Source organism: Schistocerca nitens, chromosome 6 (genome assembly GCF_023898315.1).
Source record: "Schistocerca nitens isolate TAMUIC-IGC-003100 chromosome 6, iqSchNite1.1, whole genome shotgun sequence".
Lineage (NCBI taxonomy): Eukaryota > Metazoa > Arthropoda > Insecta > Orthoptera > Acrididae > Schistocerca > Schistocerca nitens.
The window spans coordinates 474,560,166-474,586,111 of record NC_064619.1 but is presented as its reverse complement, the minus strand read 5'-3'; the positions used below and the strand labels follow the sequence as shown (position 1 = coordinate 474,586,111).

The 25,946-nt window shown below is 40.5% G+C and overlaps 2 protein-coding genes across 3 annotated transcripts in view; both read left to right on the top strand.

Annotated features, from left to right (window-relative positions):
* LOC126263723 (allergen Tha p 1-like) overlaps positions 1-25,946 on the top strand; it is a 201,073-nt gene that overhangs the window by 160,674 nt on the left and 14,453 nt on the right. The window lies entirely within an intron of this gene.
* On the top strand, positions 12,818-16,657 carry LOC126263727 (allergen Tha p 1-like). The gene is made up of 2 exons (XM_049960884.1): positions 12,818-13,043; positions 16,348-16,657. Exons 1-2 carry the CDS (start codon positions 12,863-12,865, stop codon positions 16,536-16,538), a joined length of 372 nt encoding a protein of 123 aa, XP_049816841.1. The 5' UTR covers positions 12,818-12,862; the 3' UTR covers positions 16,539-16,657.

Below are 25,946 nucleotides of genomic sequence, written 5' to 3'. Positions count from 1 at the left end.
ATAAGCCTATACAGTAATGTAAAGTGTTGCTCGCTACATTCGTGCCAAATCGATTTGTGAACGCCATCATAAATGACTCTGGAGGGAAAATAGTCATAATGTCTATGAAACGTCATTAACAATACAACTGAAGTGGCAGAAGAAACCATTCCTATAATTTTTGCTACACGGAAACATCACGTTCACAAACATCAGAATATTCAACACAGACTTGCTTTGAAGACGATGTTATTAGATCAAAGAAAATAATTCAACTGTAAGAACAAGTAATGGAATCTCTCTGTGCACAATTATTATGTGATAAGGAAAATACCTTTCACAATAAGGAAAAAAAAAAATCATAACTCATACAAATAAAGAGAAGAACGCAAATCAAAAATTTTGAAATCTGTATTGGATCCAGGTTCTTAAAAAAAGACATTCTTGAGTTTTGTCATGGTGCCACTGAATGGACACTGAAAGAAGGAACTAGATGGAAAATATTTCTTCTCAGATACTTAGTAGTTCATATCATTTTATGTACGGATTTTGTCCGAGTTTACACTTATTTTCGATCATTAATATTCCATAATACACACATCAAAAAAAGTTTTTCAAAACCCCTGTTCCCAGAACTCCTGAAGATAGACGTTGACTGTGGAAATTGTATCACGGACACAGTCCCTTAGACTGTTCAGAGATGTCACCAAACAATCGTGCTTGAGCAGCGCTTATTTGACGAAGGGGGTCCGACAGCAAATCAGTACCAGTCATTCCTCCAGGAAGGAAGTACACGGCTCGTGGTGTCTGTAGTTCAACCATGACTAGACGTCAAAGTCGTGCATATCTTGTGAATGACTTATTTCTGGATAACGACATCGCTCGACTAGAGTGGCCAGCATGTTCTCCAGACATGAACCCTAATGAAAATACCTGGGATAGATCGAAAAGGGCTGTTTATGGACGACTTGACCCACCAACCACTCTGAGAAATCTACGCCGAATGGCCGTTGAAGAGTGGGAGAATCTGGACCAACAGTACCTTGATGAACTTACGGATAGTATGCCAAGACGAATACAGGCATGCATCAGTACAAGAGGACGTGCTACTGGCTATTAGAGGTACCGGTGTGTACAGCAATCTGGACCACCACAGCTGAAGGTCTCGCTCTATAGTGGTACATCACGCAATGTGTGGTTTTAATGAGCAATAAAAAGGGCAGAAATGATGTTTACGTTGATCTCTATTCCAATTTTCTGTACAGGCTCCGCAACTCTCGGAACCGAGGTGATGCGAAACTTTGTATTTGGACAAAGCTTCCGAGGCTATAACATGCAAATTATATGCAAAAAATTAGGAATAAAGATTATAATAAAGGCGTAAATGATTCTAAGACGTTCCCATCTTTCTCGCTGCTTGGGATCCTTCTGATGTTAGGCGGTAACTATTTGCAGAGTAGCATGTGTCGCACCGCTGCGAAATGACAAGTACAGTCTCTAAAAACCAGATACCTTAAAGGTCTCTTCGTAGGTTCAATAAATTTGGATGACATATTTATGGAATTTTGTCTTATACTAAAATTAAATGAAAAAGTGATAAAAAAGCTGAACTTATTTAATGACTAAAGCGTTTGTAAAACAATTACTACACAGTACGTGGCGTAATGATTTGATCCCTAAGTAGTAAGTCTATAAATGATTCATCGTTCACGACGCATTCTCAGTCACCGGCATAAAAAGCAGCTACCATTCTCAGTACTTTACCAATTAAATAATTTTGCAACAATCACAGTGTTACTCACTTTTATAGGCGACTCCGGGAATAGAACGTGCACTATCAGCAGAATAGGAAAAACTGAGTGGCTCTAAACACTGTTTATGTAGCTCATCGCATATAAGTGCTGATTCTTGACACATTTGTTCCGTGGCTGGAGATAGGTGGTAAAATGGAATACAAAATTCGATATGTTTGTTTACATGATACGTGTTCGGAGTTGTTGCTCAAAATGATACCACCTTCTTTTGCGCTACACCCTGTCAACGTGAATTAAGACAGGTAATAGATACTGTGTATAAAATGCTGTTTCGTAAAGCACTGAAGACTGTTTATCTTCATGTTGTCTTCACCAATAACTTAAGTACGTAACATAAATATAGCAGGAAGTGAAACACAGCTTCAGAATTCCATGGCTATAGGACAGTGGCCCACTTGCATGCTTACCGAGGTCATATCACAGGGCGATACATTTAAAAAAGAATAACTACGTTAGCATATGAGAAAGAAGACCAATTTTTTATTAAAGTAATGTACATCAAAATATACTCACCTCTTGATTTGTGTGAAGGCATGGCACTGATTTATAGTTCAGAACCTAGTCTAACCTTGCACGGTGGGTAATTACTAACTAATGTAATCGCAGTTCAGTGCGGACTACAGCTGGAGAGTCTAAGTTCTGTCTTTCAATATATAAACAACTTGATTTCCAAATCGACTAACCTACAACTGTTGGCGTTAACTATCCGACTACTGGAATTGGTCGGCAACTGAAGACTGCAGATTAGAACTGTCTGATCACTGTGAGAGGTCCCATGCTTCTTTACAGAGCGTAGGGGAACGATGCGGGAGACCCGCACCGCCTTACTAGGCAAGGTCCTAATGGAAGTGGTTTGCCGTTGCCTTCCTCCGACCGTAATGGGGATGAATGATGATGATGAAGACGACACAACAACACCCAGTCATCTCGAGGCAGGAAAAATCCGTGACCCCGCTGATCACTGTAGGCAACTGAAACCGATGACAACTGGAACTGTAAATGCAGAGAACTGGCCAAGTGTAGTGATACGACCGCTTACATCAAATGGTTCCAGCGTAGTCCACCAATTGATAGCGTATTTGTATAGCTACCCAGAGTCCCATCTGTGTCTACACTTTAATAGGGAATGTTCACAGCCAGAAGTCTCAGTATTGTGCAAACATGTGAAGCAAGCAGGCAATTATGCAACGGAGACGCACTCGTGCTTCCTACAGCCAACTGAAGGAGTTTGAATGGGGTGAAATTAGAGGCTTCCAAGTGGCAGTATGGTCCTTTCGGAGAATTAACACACAAAGGGGACGTGCTGCATCATTTGTGTATCGATGTTGTTATTGGTGGTCACGTGAGCATTCTCACACCCGTAAACGAGGTTCTGAACGCGCACGCCAGGATAGTCGTATTGTAAGGACAGCAGTGGACGATCGTGCATCTGCCACAGAGAGAGGCTTTGTGAGACCAGTCGTGTCACCACGAACAGCTGCGAACAGGTTATTAGGAGTAGGACTACGGGGAAGCAAATCTCCAGCCCGTCTTCCACTCACACCAAAGCATAGACGAGCACTGCTCACTGGTGTCATCAGAAGATCACTTGGAAGATGGAGTGTCTCGCAGTGGTCTTCAGTGACGAAAGCTGATTCTACCTGCACGCAAGTGGTAGTACCTTGCAAAGAAGATGTAGACTTAGCTGTCTCGTAGAGCTCGAAGAGTGAAATCATTCAAGACGCACTGGTCCCATCCTACCCTTATGGTATGGGGTGCCAAAAGCAACAGCTCTCGTTCCCCTTCGGTGTTTCTGGAGGGGACGCTGACCAGAGCGCACTGTGTGGAGAATGTGGTTAGACCCGTTCTTTTTCCTTTCTTGCAATAGGATAATGCTCGCCTGCACACTGTCCGTAGAACTCAACGTGGTCAATAAGATGTGCATCACCATCCCTGACCAGCACGTTCTCCGGACCTGTGTCCAATAGAGAAATGACTCGCGCGACTCGTCAACCAACAATTGTTATAGAACTACGTGAACAGGTAAAGTAGGCATGGGGTAACGTACCCCAAGATAGTATTCGCCACCTGTACGATCGACTGAATGCCAGAGCCATACTAATACTGTATAAGCGTTTCAGCATGGGTCGATACCTGGTACCTGAGAACCACTTGTACTACTGATATGTAAATGTAATTATTTCCTGTACCCCATATGCAACGGCCTTGCCACACTGGATATACCGGTTTCCGTCAGATCACCCAAGTTAAGCGCTGTCGGACGTTGCCGGCACTTGGATGGGTGACCATCCGGGCCGCCATGCGCTGTTGCCATTTTTCGGACTGCATTCAGCCTCGTGATGCCAACTGAGGAGCTACGCGACCGTATAGTAGCGGTCTCGGTCACAGATACAATCGTAACGACCGGGAGAACGGTGTGCTGACTACACGCCCCTCCTATCCGCATCTTAAGCGGAGGATGACACGGCAGTCGGATGGTCCTGATGGATCACTTGTGGCCTGAAGACCGGGTGGTCTGTGTACTGTTGCAACAATAGATCTTCGGTGAATTGGAAACCTCTAAAACAGTGTACTAATTTTTTCCCGGCTGTGTATTTAGCGGATTCACTCAGAGAAAAAGTGACATAATGAATGTCTATGAGCGATACCACGTTCCTGGTCGCCTTCGATGCAGTGGCCAAGTCTTGGTGAATGCATGCATTGGCAGCTGCCTCTGTCGGGGCTGGCTGGTGCCGCATGGCGTCGTGCGTTGCGAAGTTTCCGATCGAGACACTGATTGAAAAACTGTGGGTGCAGTCAGTGCCTGGTCGATAGCTCGGCAGAGCCGCCCTAAATACCCAGGCCACGTTAAGATACTGATGGTAACGCTGTCTACTGCGTCTGACGTCGACGCAGAAGTTCCCTATTTAGGTGTTTACATGTTAGAGTGGTGTGCGTTTACTAGATAGTGAAACCACGTTCTTCAAGAACTATCTTTCCTACAGCAGAGAAAAATCATAAAGTGAGAGATGTATGAGGAAACAGGCGATATCAAAGATGTTAATATTACTTTTTTCTAAATATATCTCTCCAATTATATCATCTTCTCATGATGGCAAAAATACCGGAAGCGTAGTTCTAAGACCTATGGTATATATTTTACGTGATGTGAGATTGTCTTTTTTTCCTTTTCTTTTATTATTTTCGTCGTCAGCTTTCTAATTGGTCTGACAGGGCCAGCCCCAAATACCTCTCCCGTGCCATCTCAGAGTAGCATTTTCAACCTACAGCCTCAGTTACGTGCTGGATGTGTTCCTGGCTCTTTCCCCTATAGTTCTTACCCTCAACAGCTCAACCTAGTGTCACAAAAGTAATTCTCTGATGTCCTAATAGAAGTTCCATCGTCCTATTTGTCACTGTTTTCCCTGTATTCCTGTTCTCGCCAATTCTGCGGAGAATGTCCTCATTCCAACACTAAAAAAAAAAAAAAACACACGAAAACATTCATAGCAAAAATGAAAATGTGTCTCCACAATGACTCCATTGCCTTCTCGGACAGCATCAGATGGACATTTTAACCCTCCTAAGCTTGGCAAGCTCACCAGCAGAGAAAGGCAGTACAAAAGTCTTCCTCCATGCAGTTCAGACAGCATCGTAAAACAGATCGGTCAGGGTGCGTTGTTTCTCCTTCCGGTCGTATTTTTACATATGTTTCCCATGCCGAATACGTTTTACGCTCTTTGGTGGAGTGTGTGCTATTTTGATATCTAATAACACATTAGACTTGTGTGTCAGATAGGGTTTCGAATCCGAACTTGGGTACTGGATTTGGATTAGAATCCGGAACGTTACCTTTAGCGGTAAATTCTCTTAACGGTAGAGTTTCTGGGCATCCTTCCTCGTCTTTTAGACCTTAGTAACTTACTGTTATCGCCTTCTTACTCGATAGAATCTGACTTCGTCTGAATTTAAGACATGCGTGGAAAAAGGTTTAACCCTAAAAAGTAAGAAACTAGAGATAAGTGCTGTCGTCTGTTTCTGGGTGCAGGAAATACCAAAACTGACGTTTGTGGCACCCCTGAATATAACATTGGAGTGTAATACAACGCAGAGAATTTCTTGCATTTCGCTAGATATGTTTTCTGTAATGTCAAAAACAGGCTAACCTTCCGCTACACTCCGATTTCCTTCCAGCGGAAACACGCTGAAGACCTGAATAGCCGGATAGCCAATACTGTGCCCTGTGATAAACAGCATGGGGTCAGAGCTGGATTATACTGAAATTAGTAAAAGTGTAAACACGAAATTTAATCCTGTTGTAATATTTAATATTAGTCACTATATCAACTTAGTTCAGAGAGTTTGAAGTGTTCAGTTGGCACATTAATACAGAGCACAATAACCAGTAGTGCACATGGCGGATGCAAAAATGGGAAACGTTGACGAAAAATCGGTGAGTATTATCGGAAGAGGAAGCGTAATCCACAGAATCAGCGCAAAGAAGTTGAGAAGAACAAGCGGATAGTGGTTAAGAGTACACTAATTATAAGGGTGTAGTGTGAAAGGCAACACCACAAGGTTCAGATTGAGCCTATGGGAGAAAATGCTCCAATATTGTACCTCCAGGTATTCGGGAGAAGTTGCTTCGTGATTTCAGAAATCTAAGTACAATGCTCTCCAAAATTCTTATATATTTGCATGTATGAATATGAATCCTGTTAAGCGGAGGTATACTGATGATCCAGAGAGGAGTAGGCGGCAGACAGCCAACATCTGTAAGGTTACTGTAGGTGAAGTATACGTTAAGATTTGTCAGAAAGCTTGCCTGGCAATCTTCGGTATAAGCAATGGACGCCTATCTCATGTAATGAAACAAAAGGAAAGATTTGAAAGTCCTCAATTTTGTTTCTGTGTTTCATTAGGCAACAAAACACCAGACGTACATTCACAGTGACAGATCAAAAGCTAAACATTTTATTTAAGGTGGATAAGCGAGGGAGACGTAACAGTCGCCCAAATAAATGCAGCGAGGAGTACCAGGAAATTGCATGGGCTCATGTACAAGTAAATACGCAGTTCTCCTACACAGTCAAGTCACTACTCCAGGAAAAAGTATTTGACATATCTGTGTGCAGATCGAAGCATTAGCTTGATGTACAGTCTTTATCAAGATAAGCACAAGGCACCTCTTAGCGTTGGTATGCATTGTAAAATATTTTGCCAGTTTTTCAATATTGGCTTTACAAAAACCACGTAGTGGAACCTGTGAAGTTAGTTATCACCTCAAGACGCAAATTTCATGTGAGAAAAATGGTCAGGAAGCCAAAGAACGAGAAGAATACCTGAACGTCCATGTTAAATAGGCTAATACTGCCTATGAAAATCTAAAAACTGACTCAGAATTTTCAAAAACTTATAATTCTGTTATGGTCATTGCTTTCATCAACGGATGCCTTTTTCTGTTACATCAGACTACGATAATGGCAATTGCCTCGCTGCAATTGAGCCATACGTGATGTGTTATCACCAACTTTTCCTTTTACAGGACTTTTCGCTGCATTTAATGGTAATTTGTGGCTGTGGATGTTTGATAATGTATAAAACAAATCTTCACATATTATTGTTCTTCTTTATTAATTATTACTTTTCATATTACGTTACAATATAAAGGATATGACAGAATAGATCAGAAACAATAACTTCTTCATATTGTATAGATTTACGTTAAAAAAATTAAGAATAAAATAGTTTGAGGTTTTTTCCACCCTCATTTACACAACCCAATTTTTATCCATACCTAAATGTCGCATGTCTTCGCGCATGTCTTCAATTCCCTCTCCAGACGTTATTAATTTGAATCGCATGAGGAAAGAAATTAACTTATGAGTTTAATATAAAATGAATGACTCGCGAGCATGAAATCATAAAAATGAAAAAAAGTAAATCATAACAACTGAAATAGAAAGGGCTTATAGAAATTTTCCTTCGATTTGTTCTTTCCTTCCTGAAAAGATGCGATGTGATGCATATGAAGATTTGAAATTAAAAGTTCTGGAAGAAACTAAAAACGAAGATGGGCAGAATTTCTCTTCAATCCGGCAAGTGAGTTAAACTATAATTAGGTAACTCTCAAAACATCCAGTGAATTTATTGCAACATCTCCTGTGTATAATGCGATGTTTTCTCATCTTTTAACAAATGGTCATATAGTGCTAGTATCTTATAAGACAGTAATAGATAAAACGTCTCGCAGGCAAAACGTAGAAGTCTTTTAGTGCTGCTGGAAATGTTGTTGGAACCAGAAGTTCGATTTATCCTACACTGTTCGACCAAAAAAAAAAAAAAAAAAGGTGAAGCTCGTATACGTGGCCATATGTTAATATATCATCTTACACCTACACACTGTCAGCGGGAATATGAAAAGGATTAAGGCTGCAGTAATGTCAGACAGATAGAACGGTTTAATGGTGGCTGTGTATTACTATTTATTATTTTTTATTTTGAAATTAGTATTTAATTTTATATTATTCGGGTTTTAAACTGTTTGAACTCAAATGCAAGTCTGAATCAAATTAAAATTTTCTTTGACTAAATGAGTTGTCAATTAAAGAAAGAAAATTACGTACATTAAAATTTATATAAAAAATCTTAAATATTGAAATTTGAATGCGATTTTCCCGTTAGTACCACCATAATCACTAATGATTGATATTTTTTAGCTAGGCTCCTCTACCGGGATTGTCTGTTGGCGAGTATAATTTTGGGACGTAATTTACGCCTAAAAGTTATCGGACTCGGTTTTGTGAAAAGTGAAATTTTAGATGCAGATTCTATTCTGAAAGCAAACGAAATGTATTACACTGATTGGTGCCGATAATAAGCGATCATTCACTAAAAGACATCCCCACACAAAGTAAGCCACATTGAATTATCAAAATCATAAAAAAAGGTGAGGAGAAAAGGTATGATTAGTCGTAATAACAAACGCAATAAAATTCGTAATTATTGGGCAAAATGAGCACAAACAACAAAATATCTACGTCACATGGAGCAAGCAATGTATTTTATGACCGTACCAGACACTGGATGAAAAGGAAGCGAAAGAACAAAAAACTGCGAGTCCTTATTCGCATAAATTACATAGATAATACAATTACAGAGATGTTAATTTCATTGTAATCGTAGTGTCTATCGTCAGTGCTAAAATCGTATCGCTACGGTCGCAGGTTCGAATCCTGCCTCGGGCATGGATGTTTGTGATGTCCTTAGGTTAGTTAGGTTTAACTAGTTCTAAGTTCTAGGGGACTAATGACCTCAGCAGTTGAGTCCCATAGTGCTCAGAGCCATTTGAACCATTTTTTGAAAATCGTATCAGCGCTACTGCGCGAAGACACACAGTTATGAAAACCACTAACACTTGGGGAAACATTTCAACGGCCAGAACAGAGCACTGATGTTGTTCATATTCATGCCTACTGTTGTTACCAGACAGGGTAGAGTATGTAAAGGGCGTGAACAGCGCCAGATGTTGAATATCACCATGTAGGATACTGAAATGCTGCATACCCATGCGAGACAGTATTATCACCATCTGACACAATTTGAAAGCGGCCAAATGGTGCGTCTCTATTTAGCCAGCTTGTCGGTTTGATGTGACAGTACGCGAACAGGACTGGACGGGAATGTGATGGCAGGCATACTCATCGTCTAGGTTTCGGTCGACCACACATGTACACCACATGCAAGAATCTTCGTATTGTGCACCAGACACATCATAGTCCCTTCACAAATGCGCCTGCCATCCAAGAACAAGTAACGGTATCCCCTGCCGTTTTACACGACTGGTTAGAGACCAGTAGCAAACACACTAGGGATATACTATCCCATGTGTAGCGTGTTGAAACCACAACGCGAACGGCTGTGTTTGGATTGATGGTGAGACCGGTACTGTTGATCAGTGGTAACGCTGTGTGCTCAGCGATGAACCGTGGTTCTCCACTATTATGGACGACCAACGGCGGCGAGTACGGAGGCGACCTGGGGATGGGTTCCATTCTTTCAATGATTTGGAAAGGTACAGCGGTGGTTCTCCTGACTTCAGGATGTGGTGAGCTGTCAGCTAAGGTTCACGTCACGGACCGTTGTGATTGAGGGGACTCTGACGGCCGAGTGATACGTGACGGACATGCTGCGTCCTCAAGTGTTATCTCTCGGGCGACGGTGTCTCAGTTCCTTTTTCAACAGGGCAATGCTCGCACCCTAGTGAAAGCTGCCTCTGTGATCAGTCTGCCTGATTTTGTGGTACTCCCTGGCCATCAAGATCCCCATATTTGTCTCTGAAAGAATATGTGGGGGTCCAGATCGGCTGTCAACTTCATACCAGTACCAGTATCCACGAAATCAAGAACCACCTTGTCTCATAATATGATAGAACGGCTCTCCTTCCCAACCGAAGACCAGCACTGTGATCTTACTGACAAGTTCTTTGTAAATCTGACTAGTTTTTACTGTCGCAGACATAACGTCACGTATCTTTGAACCACTGAAGTGTCATTTTGTTACCTGCTCCCCTTGTTGAGTACTGCGCAATTTTTTGTCAGGTAACGTTACATTAAATACAATACCGTATCATAGTTCAGTACCGCATTCGATCAATTAGTCCGAGTGTGAGGTGCAACACCGCCGTTCTAAGTGCGTACTTAAGCCTAACCGAGACATCTGCTTTATTATCTAACCTCGGTCCAGGGTGCACTGTGGATCCTAGAATAATCTGTTACAGGATTCAACTACACCCTCGTCATCCCGGTAGAGAATTCCATATTTCGGCAAATTCAGTTGTCTTTAGACATAATGATTCTCTCTCTCTCTCTCTCTCTCTCTCTCTCTCTCTCTCTCTGTATGCGTATTTTAGGATTTAGGATCGCTGAAAAGATTGCGTGATGACGGCGATATGGGAAACCACAGTCTGGTTTTTTTATTTTTTTTTCCGTCTGAGCAATTATGGACTAAGGTCGCTCGCTGAATCACTGCTAGTCTAAAATCTCCAGTTTCATCCCTGGACACGGCATATTGAAAAATTTCCATTAACGTCTATCTACTTTTAACAATACATCTGCTTTTTCCATGTACAGGGCAGATCTTAAATCGTCCCTTACTACAGTGTATATTTTACTGGATCCTTTCACTGGGAAGTTGGGTTTGAGCATTTTGGCTCTCTTCGAAATTCTGCAGAGCATCCTGCTTTCTTTAGAAAGCTTTTGCAAAATAAGGAATCCGGGAGAGAGGTTACTATTTTGTAGAGCGCAGCCCTGAGTGTTTTGGACAAAAGCTACTAAATATGGACTTCTTTCATATTAGGCATCTTAAAGTTGGTGGAATATGCAAGTAACCTCTTTATCCTACTTATCGTAGTAGACATAAACGCCCAGATTTACATCTTATTATTGTAGGAGTTTACAGTGTATAATCCCTCAGCCGCGGAACATATTAGACGTTAATTTAAGTACGAATAAAATAAATATTTTACTGTTAGTAAAAAGCTACAGGAAAAGGAGTATTCATTTCACCCAATACAAGTAGCTGAATGAACGAACTTAATATTTTAACCTTCTGCACTGGCGCTAGAACAACCTGTTCGTATTATCGTGGGAATATTATGTGTTCCCACAAAGTAATCATTATATTAATTACTGAATGCGTTGTCAGGTTGCGAGAATGATTTAAAGATAGGAAATGTTTCGTGATACACAGTCGACACGAGTCACAGAAATATACATCCAGCAACGGGCTATATCACTTTCATTTTGGGGAGTTATTCCAAAGTAGCATGGCAATCAGTTTATGTGAAGTAGCCAAAAGTGGTGGTCGTCTCATGAACCAGAAGTAACACAATTGACAAATATTTAGCGCTAGACCTTTTTACGTACGCTATGTGCAGTGCATTTTGTAATGAGGATGTTTTTACGCTAACTGGAAACGGCATAAAATTATTGCAAAATCTTAAGGTTGTCAAGTTCACATTTGCTTTATTGATCTCAGTTGTGGAAAGAAAATGATCACATTTATGTTATTCTCAAAGAAAATGTAATAAAAGATTGCATGGAGAAATTGACTATGTGCTTACACCCACATATTGCTAGCCATTTGGACAAACTCGATTCTTCAAGAATAATATAGCTATCAGACCGTCCGCAGCGAGTGATACAGCGTGAAATATTTATAACTGGCCTCACTAATTTAGAGATACTAATAGTTTGTTGGACATCCTTTTGCCTTACACGTTGTGTTTCACAAAGATACAGTAAATCTACCAGGTTATAGGCGAATCAAACTGAGAATTCCAGGGAGATCGTTCACTATCGCTACAGAACAAAGAATATATGAAGACCAACGTTTACTGACTGGACGCTTCGGGCTATTCTGCCTGATATCACTGAATTCGAAAGATTTCCTTACATGGCCAATGTAAAGAAAAAACCATTATGTCATAGTGGCTAGTCTCAAATTGCTTTCCTAAGCCAAACAGATCTTCTGGCAGTGTCTAGCAGATTTCTGTTTCCGTTCTTCCGTAGATTATTCTAGTACAAGACATGCATGACATTTCTTAGGCGACACTTCACATTCTAAAACTGACCCAATTCAGGACACACGTGCAGTTTCATTTCTTTGAAACACTGTTTGAAGCATATTTTCTAGGTCGTATACATGCGTATTGATGACTTACAGTCCAGGAAAACCGGCGGTGCTAAGACTCCAGATTACATTGATGGCAATATTTTTTCGTCACGTTATTGGCGTGGCAAGTGTTTACTTGTGTAGAGACAGTAAAATAAGAAGGAATTTCCAGTAAGGCATAATGGAAACTGCATTACAGCGAATGATCACGAGTGCACCCAAGAGCAACTGGCTGTTCTCAGAAACGGCCAGTTGCGTGGACCGGTCAAGGTCAGCGTCCGCTGCCCGGCGCCTGCGTAGACACACGCCGTGACGTCAGGCGGGCCGGCGAACGTACGTATATATAATGCAGTGGAGACTGAGGCCGGCAGATCACACCCCAGACGCCACAGCAGCAGCCTATTGCCAGAGTCACGATGCAGAAATACACTCTCTTGCTGGTCTGCCTGGTGGCAACTGCCGCTGCGTACACCACCAAGTACGACAACATCGACCTGGACGACATCCTGCATAACGACCGCCTACTGAAGAAGTACCACGAGTGCCTGCTCTCTGACAGCGACGCATCCTGCACGCCTGACGGGAAGGAGCTGAAGGGTGAGTGCAGTGCTGGCTAGTCAGTGTGGTTCCCCCTATACAGACGTACATCAAATAGGTCGGCGATTTTAAATTGGTTCCACTGTAGAACATACTTAAATGGATTCTGCTCTACTACGATGCATTTGTAAAGCATTTTCGAGAAATCCGGGTTCAACTTCTTACGAGACTGTCAAGGCTAAGGCAGCTGTGCAGATGCCTGTCCCAGTTGCCTTCGAATACCATCATTTTTTTGTAGTCCATCAACAGACACACTGGTATCACATTTCTTCAATCGCTGTGGAAGTTCCTGATAACGATCCTACTTCACAAACACAGTAAATATATCTTTTGCCTGTGCAGAAACGAAAGAGCGTACTCGTGTTTACCGTCTGTCGTCTGACAACCCCATCTTTTCTAATATTGTAAGAAGGCTGGTAGAGTACTGCAGGCAGCTAATACTGTCGCCTTTACATAAGAGAGGGCTACATCTACTTTCTATTGATGCCCCAAAAGCAATATAAATACAGTGGACATTATTTGAAGCATGTGTAGCCTGTTATAACTTCAATTACTTTAACCTGGATTCTCTGTTACAAGGGGCGTTTGAAAAGTCTGTGCAAAAATAAAAACTACTTTACATGTTTGTGGTAAACCTTTTTTATTTTTCGATATAGTCTCCTTTTAGACTTATACACTCGGTCCAACGCTGTTCTGATGTGTTGATCCCTTCCGAATAATAGGAATGGTCCAAGTATGCAAAATAGCTATTAGTTGCTGTAATCACCTCCTCGTTTGTATAAAATCATTGTCCTGCCAGCCATTTCTTCAAATTGAGGAACAAACAGTAGTACTAGGGAGGGAGAACAGGGGGATGTGAAACGAGTTGGAATCCCATTTCCATTAATTTCGCGACCATAACTGCTGAGGCGTTTGCTGGTGCATTCTCGTGATGGAAAAGGACTTTTTGCGGTCAAATCGCCAGCGTTTTTCTTGCAGCTCGGTTTTCAAACGGTCCATTGTTTTACCATTTTCCAGATAGTTGATGAAGATTATCCCTCGCGAATCCCAAAAGACAGTCGTCATAACCTTTCCGGCAGAAGGAACGGTCTTCGCATTTTTTGGTGCAGATTCTCTCTTGGTAACCCATTGTTGAAATTGTTGTTTGGTCTCAGGAGTACAGTAATTTATACATGTTTCATCCACAGTGAAGAAAAGACACGTAAAGTCCTGGGGATTCTTTTTGAACAACTGCAAACCATCCTTGCAACACTTCACATGATTCCGTTTTTGGCCAAGCTTGAGCAATCGCGGAACCCATCTCGTGGATAGCTTTCTCATGTCCAATTTTTATGCCAAATATTATGCACCCGTTCATTCGAGATGTGCACAGCACTAGCAATCTCACACACCTTAACTCTTCTGTCATCCATCACCATATCATGGATTTTATCAATGATTTGTGGAGTCGTAACCTCCATAGGGCGTCCAGAACGTTCAGCGACAGGCGGCTGAATCCGTCCCGTGGGATACACGAGCGAACAGTGCCCCACGGCGCCTACGTTAACATTAGAATTGTTATCATGATATTTTTTGTTGCTCTTCGAAAAAACATGATTAGTTTTAGTACAAGTGCTTGGCAGAAAATTTGGAGCAAAATGTACTCTTACATAGTACAGTCAAACGTCTAGTCAGCTGCGTTTACCAATTGCACATTCACCTCTGCCCTAACTCTGACAGTCTCCTGTGGGATTTGATACGGTCGTAAAACTACGAACCTTCATTTCTCTGAAACGTTTGAATAGCTCATGTTTACTAGTGCATCACCTGTTACATTTAAGTATGTCCTATTGTACTGTAAAAGGTCAGCGAATACGATTGCCCAATAGTTATATGCCTCCCGTGTTTGCAACAACTTTAACTTTTTCAGTAATGTGCCAGATCTGTTCCCTGTTCTTCCGTAACTGAACTCCCATCTTCAGTTACCACAGGCTCAAGGATTACTATTGTTTGTGACGGTTTAACTTCACCAGAGTTGGATGTCAGCTTGGTTATAAATCTGTGAAGACTGTCAACATTAAATAATAAATAAATAAATAAAATAAAATACTTGTTCGATGCCAGCCTCCATCTCTTCTATCATGATACAATATTTTCCACATCTCGATAATCTACTCAACAATTCATATCCGTTTCTACTGTAAAATTCGCCCTAAGTTCTCCTTTCATAATTTGGGACTCTATTCCAAGATGCACATAGCATTTCTGATACCTTCGTTTCTTCCTTTCTCTTTAGCTGAAAGTTCGCGTTCAACGAGATAGATGTGTCGACGGCTGGTCGGTGAGCTAATAAACAGGCAACAGAGCTCGGTTATTTTGCTGTCAGATGAGAGATTGCTTGGAGTATATCGTTCACCCTGGTTAAAGAGTAAGCACCTTTGAGTGGATTAGTTCACATGACCGAACCAGCGCTTTATTGCTGTGATTTGTTATTTGTATATAACTCTCAACGTCCCTCTCTCCACCCTCCGCTCTACCCAATCCCCGCCCCCTCTTTCTATCTTTTTCCCTCGCACTGCCTATCTCTCTCTCTCTCTCTCTCTCTCTCTCTCTCTCTCTCTCTCTCTCTAACTCTTCTTTTCTGTAAAATGTGTGACGGATCCTGCTTGGTTGATTTATTACTGCACAGCGTACCATGTCCAACAGGCTAAATTTTCTGAACTACCCAAGTAAAGAGGTTAATGACAAGCTGTTCCACAGTGCTGTATGTGAAACATGGCAAAACGTAAAAGCCTGAAGAATGGAAAATTCACATCGTATTGTTGTCATAGACAATAAAGAAGACACTGGACTCACATTTTCCCGCTCTCATTCATTTTGTTGCAGCAACCTTACCTCCCACACGACTATACAAAAATCATGGTCCATTCCTTCTTTATACTTTCTGCATCCGGCTGAAAGTGCCTCTCTGTTAAATAGCTCATGATATTAGGTTCTTCATATCATATTAGCACATTTATCAACTCACTATATGATATAATGCCCATAATCACCATTTTTTGTGCACTAATGAAAGGTATGAAAATATTCAGAGTTATATACACAACTGCAGAAAAACAAACCAAATAAATTTCCGATTGCTATTCTGTGTGGAAACCTGGAATGGTGGCCACTGGGCCACATGTGGTCAAATAGAAACACAGACCACTGATGTAGCTTCAAAACGAAATACTAGGAGTCACACAGTATTGAATTATTAAGTATATTTAGAATAAGTATTTTTGATCTCTTCACCTTTCTGATTGTGTGACATGTCTGTTGACAGCTGCCGTCCCTGATGCGCTGACCAATGAGTGCGCCAAGTGTAACGAGAAGCAGAAGGCTGGCGCCGAGAAGGTGATCAGGTTCCTCATCAAGGAGAAGCCCGACCTGTGGACGCCGCTGGAGAACAAGTACGACCCCACCGGCACCTACAGGCAGAAGTACGGCGAGGAGCTCAAGAGGGTCTCCGCCTAAACTCCTGCAGCTACTAGTCTTGGCCACTGTGATATCTGCAAATCAGTATCTCATGTAATCTATTTTTTCCAATGCGGTTTGTTCGTTTTATTTAATAAATAAGTAATAAAAAATGGAAATGCATTTCTTGTTTTTCACATTAAGGAGAAACCAAATAATCCGGGACGTTTACTTTAAAAGAAACACGACAAAACCTATTGTCCCAGAGTACTTACGTTTCTACGGGTATTTCATTCATTTACTTATCCAGGGATGTTTTACATTGTTTCATATAACGATGGGATGTTATAAAGAGACTTTGTACTAAAACAGGAAACAACGTCCACAAGCAATAATAAAACAAAAACTGGAACATAGGAATAGCTAAGGTAAATACGCTTGAGTTATAGTGGTTCATGAAAGACAGAAAAACAAAGGTAGGCCACAATCAGGTAGATTCAAAGTCAGATGGATGTGAGGGAAGGGGAGCTAGTGAAAGGGGAACCTGGTAGAGGTACAGGTAACAAAGAGTGGGGAAAAAATTGCCGTGCCTTACTGAGAAACAAAAAGAGAAAGAGGCAGAAATGAGAGAAAATGGAAGTATTTGTTTTACTGAACGACGGGGAGAATCTGGGCATACGTGTTAGTTCTTAGGGGAAAAGATGTTATGTTTACGAAAGGAAGTGTTTTATATCTTTCTTGAATGTAACAGGTGATTGAACTGTGTGCAGGGTAAAGGGCATCTTTTTACAGAGGGAAATAACAGCAGCAGAAAAGCAGCTTGCGAATGTTTTCGTTTTGTGGACGAAACAGCTAGGGTACTACATATGTGAGACTTGTGTCGATGATGGAAAGCTGAGAGCTACTTAATCTCTAATAAGGGTTTACCGGGGTGTATGGGCGCTGAAGACACGATGAAGTAGATTTCATTATTAACTACGGTTTACACAGATTGTCCAGTATGCTGCATCCAGAAAACGAAGTAACCAACCAACACTTGCTCTCAACAGTTCCGGTGGAACTTGAGCAACGTGTTCCTGTATACTGGCTTTCATATCAGGTAGAGAATCAACGTGTCATTGCTAAACGTGTTTTGACAGATGTCCTCTGAAGCAAAAGTGACATGGATTCAGTTTATGTGATCTTGGAGTCTACGAATCTGGAAAACCTCGGAAGATAACGCGTCTGTGGAAGGTCACATTAAACAGCACTTTGAATGGGCTAGCGACATGAGGTGTTGCCCAGTCTGCATGAAAATAGTGCTTCGTACATAGTTGCGCTCTTCCAGAGCAGGAATCACATGTTGTACAAGGAGGTCGCGATAGTATGCAGACGTCAAGGTATACCTGAGAGGTCCTCTGTGTGTATACTCTTCAGATAAGAACAGACCGAGAATAAAGATGCTTGTGAGTCTACACCATCACCTGCCACATACGGCCAATGCAATGCCTCATCGTGCACAACAGTTGGTTTAACAGTACCTCATATTTGGTTGTTCTGTATATTCACTGTACCCTGTAGTGTAAAATGTACCACGTCACTACATAGGTTATTGCCCCGCCACATGTCATCAACTTCGAACACTGCCAGAAACCGGAGAGCAAATACAGAACGTTGCGCGGATCATGAGGTTTCAGTTGCTGTACCGTCTGTATCTTGTGCCAGTGTGATATCGACCGCAAAACTGTCTGTACTGTTGATCATGGGATGGGCAGTTCTCGTGAGGCTACACGAGCACTAGCACCATCAGCGGCACGTGCTGTATTGTCAGTTGCAGAAACAGTGACCTCGTCAATAATTTCTGTCGGAAGAGAAAGACTTCCTCTTCCAATTGCCACACGAAGGTCACACTATAAGTTTAAACTATTGAATGCCATCAGACCGCTCCTTAGATCCTTTAGTCGGCGGCACTCTCTCAATAGTACACTAAAATTGCTGCCATTCACATAAAACAGATTCACTAACAGCGCACTGTTTCTCCTCTCGACAACCATACTGTTCTCTCACAATAGGGCTTGTCAAAAGACAGCATGGACGACATACAAAAAGTGTGGAGCGCCAGATTTTCACCTGGTGGCCACAGGTGCTGTAAAGAGTAGATTTGTTCCGATTTAACGCATTAGCATGTCTACCAAATTTCGCTGTCATACAACAATTACAGACTACATTCCACCTCCGTGAGTTGCTGCACTTCAATTGCAACCACTTAGTATAACTTAGCGCATTATCCACCTAGCGAAATGATCACGATGAGAAAACACAGAACAAAACAAACCGAGCTCATGTAGAGTTTTACTGTCTTCGTTCTTCCCACAAACCATTCGTGAATGGAAAAGGTACGGGCTGTGGGGAGGGGGAACATTTTGGTGCCAGAAATACCTTACTCCATACACCGTAATTTTTAAAATTTCTTTTATACCTTGTTCTCAGCTTGTGAGAGCACGACAAGCTCTTGTAGAACTTGTTTCTTTTCCTCCATGTCTAGGTCTGGCATTTGCATAACGAGAAGGAATACCTCTCAATCACCTTGGTCATGCTGCACGATGGTAATATTTGAATTTATGTTTAGAATAACGTGGCTTTGGGTATATGGACGTAGATTTACATATAGATGTAGGTACATATGTGGATGTAATATTGTAGCCTCTTTTTCAATTTAGCACGAGGCTAATACACGGAGTGAAACACAGGTCTCGCGTATGTACGTTGGTATTCCATCATGGTGGTTCTCGTGTGCTGCGGTCCAATAGATAACTGAATCGAATTCTTTCGCTTATCAGAGACAGCTACATTGCAGCAAAGGGTTTATATTTGTCGTGCAGCCTTAGATTTAGTGTTTGCATTACATTTCCATGTCCTGTGTTTAAATAACGATAAATCATACAAACTATGAACAGCTGTCCGTACGATCGTGTCCTGCACGGGAAAAGGCATTCTGGTCAACGGACATCCACGCCAAAATTGACATCAGGGCACATATCAAACGGGATAGTGTTTTCCGGATAGTCCCACATGCACAATCGCAGACGGTGCAATATGGCACAGAGAAGACACCTACCAGGATCTCTGCAATGGAGTGCAATGGGAAGAATGGAAGTAGGACAGTCGCACACTGATGTGGCTCTATGGATTAATCTGTATTGTTCTGTGTTCGGATAAGGCGACAGTTTGTAGAGCTCGAAACTGTATCTCGAAGACCAGTGCAGGGACGCCCACGTGTAACATCAGAGAGACACAACCATTATTTGGCTGTAAGTACAGGGCTGTACCGCATTAGTACTGTACGGATTCAGATCACGTGATCTTGCGGTCTACACATCTGGAAAACCTCTGGAAATAACGGGTCTGTGGAAGGTTGCGTTGAATAGCACGTTCACTGGGCGGGCTACATGAGGTGTTGCACCAATGTGCATGAAAATAGTGTTTCCCACTTAGTGCACTCTTCCAAAGCAGAAATCACATGCTGTACAAGGAGGTCTCTATAGCATGCAGACGTCAAGGTATACCTGACATGTCCCCGGAGTGTACGCTCTTGAAATAAGAACCGACCGTGAATAAAGATTCTTGTGAGCCTACGCCATCACCTGTCGCATACGGCCAACGCAATGCCTCATCGTGCACAACAGTTGGTTTAACAGTCAGCGTTCGCTAACCACTCTCCAAGAAATGCGCGCAGCGCTGCAAGACGAATGTGCGTTACTGCCTCAACATGAGACTGATGACATCATTGACAGCATGCCCAGTCGTTTGTCAGGTCTGTATTGCTGCAAAAGGTGGCCACACCCGATACTGAGCGCATTAACCAGTTGTCGAAATGTGTATGTAAATTCGTTAAGTTGGTAAAAACGGAGAATATTTTTGTCTACCATTATGCATGTTGGAGTTGTTTACGTTCTGCATTCTTTATATTGTTTCTACATTACTGTCACCTAATTATACTGTTTTGTGCCGATATAAATGCAGCATTGGAAAATTTGAGTTTGTTGCTTTGCTTTTGAACACTAGTGTAGTTTCATTATTTCGACGAAGTATATTACAACATAGGACAACTAAAGTATTAATCACTTATTCAGTAAAGTAGTGTAAGTATTATATGATTTTCTATGTATGTTACATATAGTATTTTGTTCATTTCGTTAAAACATTCTGTACACTTCAAATTTTTTGATGAAGTAATTCTACTTCTTTGCGTTCTTTTAATGACTTTACAGTACTGCGTTGAAAGAATCCATTCAAATAGCCAGAAAATACTGTTCTTCAATGTGACTTCAGTACATATTGTTGTTTTATGACCACTTCATCAGTAACTTGAGAAGGGGATTTTAGTTAGTTATCGTCTGTGTGACAGCATTATATTATCGTCTCAGTTCACTTCAATGTGACCACAGCGTCAAATTTTATCGTCAACTTGGGTAGACCAACAAGTTTTCTAATTTCTATGATCGAGCTGAAAAATTCTGTTTTGCTGGACCATAGTTGGTGATATGGTGATACAATATTTGGACCGGTATTTTTCAGCAATAAATTGGTAGGGCATATTGTTAACATATTTAACATTTGAAGTGTATACGATATGGCTTTTGGGTTTGGAAATACAAACCATTAGAACGGGAAAGCTGTCTCGATCTGAGTGGGTGGGTGACTATTTCTGAGCCCACATTGTTACCTCTTACCGCAACAGCAGTTAATATGCAGTCAGACCCTTTGTCCTGTTATAACAGCAAATTTTTTCCTGCAGTAAAGGTCGATTTTACTTAAATTCACGTTAGATAACACTACAATATCGCAGTAACCTGTAGGTTTCAGAATCCAGTCTGCTGTTTTTCGTCGCTAATGTCTTTTAAATGATTTATCACAAAAAAGTTATCTGAAAATCCGTTTTTAAACGCAGTGGACTTTTTACCGAAATTTATCAGAAAGTTTTTGTGCTAAAATGAAATATCTGGGAAAAGAAGATGTTGTAATAGTGTTTGGTGGATCAGTAGACTCCAGTAATAGGTAAAAGACCTGAATTTTTAGAAATTCTCTAAATGAGACAATTAGTAACAAAAAATTCAACGATCAGCAATAAGAGCAGCAACAGCATTCACTGACATGTGGTTTATGGAGACTTCGGAATGCCGTATTCAGTCCTGGGCGAATACATCTGCACCCATGCAAACACAGAGCTCAGTGGACTGCTTTTTAATGAAACACTGTCTTATATTTGTGCTGCATCTGTTGCTGTAACCTGTCTTCAGCTGCATCCACATACATACCCCGCAAGCTACAGTATGGTATATGATGCAGTTTGCCTTGTACCATTACTGGTCATTCCTTTTCCTGTTCTATTCCCAAGTAGAGCGAAGGAAAACGGATTTTCCATTGTGAAATTAGGCGACTCAAATCATGGCTCGCATCAGCAGAATAGGCGAAGGACAAGTTAACTGAGCATCTTTCAAAAAGTGTAAGGGGGCCACAAGCATACAAGGCAAAATCCTTATTATTATTTTTTGGATTTGAGTGAGGTTATTGACAGTCTTGAAATAAATTAGAACAAATCCATATTCTCCCGAAACTCGTTCGTCTCTTTCTTTTCCTACTAGCACGTTCCAGTCTTCCATGATTATTACATTTTTTCTCCCTTTAGATAATGAATTACCTGTTCAGTATTCACTTTCTCTGCGTCTTTGTCTTTCTGCTACAGTTATTGGCGCAGGCGTGCTGCCAACTCTGCTACGAATAACTACATCACTGAACTGTTCACATTAAGTCAATCTCTGTCCTGTCATCCTATTCATAATGCTTCCTACTCCCGTTATATCATTTTCTGTTAGTTTTCAGATGGCGTTACTTTAGTCTGACCCGAAATGCTTATTTTTCCAGTTCATTGAGGCCCAATTCGTCTGGTTTCATCGTTTGCTTTTCCCTATCCATATCTTCTAGCTTCCCTATGACGTTCACACTTTTACGTTCCGACTCGCGGAATCTTATCATTCTGTCAGTGATTCAATATCTTCCTGAATACCACCTCCCCATTGCTAGACCATTCCCGGGGATATGACAGCGATATTAACCCGGAAGCTTTTGCTAGTAGAGTAATGGCTACTAAATAGTAATGAATATGATGTTTTGCAGAAGTACTTCATTACACCACACAGTAACGTGCAGCTCTGCTTTCTACAGTCGAGACAAATGGATTTCTGAACGCCATCATAAATGGCACTGGAGGGAGAACACCCACACAACCTAATGAAAAGTCAAAAAGTCAAAACCAATACAACTGAACTGACAGAAGAAACCATTCCCATAATTTTTGCTACACGGAAACATCACACCCACAAATATTAGAATCTTTTACGCAGGTGTTTTTTGAAGATTATGTTATTAGATTAAAGGTGATTATTCAGCTGTAAGAACAAGTAATGCAGTTTTCTCTGTGCAAAATTATTATCTGTCAAGGGAAATGCCTGCCATAATAATAAAAAAATATCATTAATATGTCAATATATTTTATTAATGCTTCAGAGGCAATATCATGTTAATTACTTCATACATTACATACGAAATAACTAGGAACTAACATTATACTTAAGGTGCATATGACTCAAAGATGCGCTATTGTCACTTCTGCTGTTAGACAGTAACAATTAACAGAGGAGGATGTGTCGTAGAGGTGCTGTGCTGTATATGATAAACTGGAGGCGAAATTACAAGTATAGTCTCTTAAAACAGACGTCTTTAACCTCTCTTCGTAGCTTCAACCAATTCTGATACAATATCGATGGATTACTGTCTTATTATTATTGTTTACTTTATGGCCTTCATTGGACCACTCTAGTCAAAAATACAAAGTTGTAAACAAGTTGTTACACAGGGATACAATTTGGGTCAACAATAACTTAATATGCTATTTAGGTAATATAATTATTAGAGTCTATTCTTTTATGAAAGGAGTTTTGCTCTTCTGTCTGCCCAATATATCTTCATTCTTTCAGATACTTTCTTTCTTTCTTCATCTGAGACCACTCTTCCTGTAATCCTTTTATTGATTTTCAATTGTAGTCTGATTTGCGGGTCTTGCAGTATTCTGGTTTTCTCTGTCTTGTTTTTTTGGTCATCTACTGTAATTTGGAGTTCTTTTATATCTTCCTTAATTTCTCTGATCCATATAATGTCGCTCTTGCTAGTCCCCAATTTTTGGATTATTTTTTTATTAATTCTGTTTTCTGGAGTTCTCATCAGATGTCCATAGAATGACATGCGTTTCTTCCTGATCGTGCTCATGACTGGTTCTATTTTCTTATATACCGCTTCATTTGATGCTATTCTCCAATGTCCATTTATTTTATACTGTTTATTTATACATGTCCTAATTATTCTTCTTTCTATTTTTAGTATTCTGTCAATTTCTGCTGTATTAATTGTTTTGAAGATAGTTTCAGCTGCATACGTTATTTCTGGTTGTGTAACTGTTTTATAGTGTTTTAATTTTGCATCTATAGATAGCCTTTTTTTGTTGTGTGAAGTTTTGGTAATGTAATTTGCGTAGTTCAGTTTTTTTTATTCTGTTCTGCCTTGATGGCTTCTCATTTAGATTGGATGTTATTATTTCGCCTAAGTATTTAAATTTATCAACAATTTTGATTTCCTGTTCTCCTATTGTAATTTTGTTTGCAAGTGGTGGATCAGTTAGCATAATCTCCATTTTTTCAAATGATATTCTAAGGCCTACTTTCTCTGATATTTCTTGTAGTGATTTCACTTGTTGCCTGGCTTCTTGAACGGTGTTGGCTAGGAGAGCAAGATCATCAGCGAATCCCAAGCAGTATAAGCTAATATCATCTTTTGCACTTCCAATTCTTATCATCTTTGAATGGTCCTTGTACCAATCCCTCATTATGTATTCCAGTGTACAGTTGAACAGTAATGGTGATAGGCAGTCACCTCGTCTTAAGCCTGTTTTTATGAGGAATGGTTCCGAAATTTCTCCTCTAAACTTCACTTTTGATTTGGTGTTGGGTAGAGTCAGTTGTATTATTTTAATTAGTTTTGGATGGAGTCCTAGATTTATTAAAATTTGTAATACTGAAGGTCTGTGCGGGCAGTCATATGCCTTCTTAAAATCTACAAATGTTATTGCCAGAGGTTTGTTCCGTTTCTTGTAGTATGCCATAATCAATTTTAAACTAATTATGTGCTCTGCACAGCTTCTCCATGGTCTGAAAGCTCCCTGATATTCCCCTAACTGTTCTAATTGCTCCTTGATTCTTTCATATTGGATCTTGGATAGAATTTTGTATGTGCAATCTAGGAGAGAGATTCCTCTGTAGTTGTCTGGGTTGCTCCTATCTCCCTCTTTGTGTAGTGGGTGGATGATAGCTGTGGTCCAATGTTTGGGGAATCGTTCTGTTACCCAAATTTTTGTTAGAGCCATGTGTAAGGAGGTCTTGAGTGTGTCACTTGCATATTTCCACATTTCAACAAAAACCTGATCTTCTCCACATGCCTTATAATTTTTTTGTTCTTTAAGAATTTCTTCTACTTCTTGGAAAGTTGGAGGGTCTAGTTTGGTAGGTTTGGTTTTTATTGGGGTATTTCTGTTGATTTGTAAGGGTTCTTTGGGTTCCTCGCAATTCAGAAGTCTGTTAAATGCTTTTGCCATGATTTCTGCATTTTCCTTGTTACTGTGTGTCATCCTTTCATCTTCATCTTTCAGTATTACTCGTAGTGTACGGACCTCATATTGTTATAGTTGTTTCCCAAAGATTTTATAGTAGTTCCTGGAGTTGGTTTTATGATAATTATCTTCTATAGAGTTTATAATATCTTTATGAAATCCTCTCTTGATTCTTCTAATATTTTGTGTGAATTTTTTTCTTTCAATTTTTAGGTTAATGGCATTATCTTCAGTTTTATGTGTTTGAAACTTTAACCATGCTTGGTGTCTATCTTCATGGAATTTGTCACATTCTGATGTCCACCATGCATGTTTCCTTCGGGGGTTCAAGGGAGCTAGATTCTCTGCTTCTTTTTTAAGATTAGGCACTAGTTGTTCAAGATCATCTGTTAATTTGATGGTTTGTGTTATTTGTTGGTATTTATTATTTTTAATTAGCAGATGTGGGTCAAACCTCCTTTTTATTTTATTAGTTTTTCTGGTCCTCTTCTTTAACAGAGTGAATTTGATTTTAATTTTAACTATATAATGGTCTGAGCCTGTATCTACTCCTCTCAGTACTTTAACATTGTGGATCTCCTTATGAAAATTTTTGTCCATACAGACATGGTCTAGCTGCCACTCCCCCTTCCTACAGTCTGGATGTTTCCATGTTTTAAGTCTACTTGGCTTCCTCTTAAAGTATGTTGATTTAGATATAAGGTTGTGTTCTCGGCAGAGTTCTACAAGTCTTTGACCATTTTTGTTTGTAAATTTATGTAGACTCCATT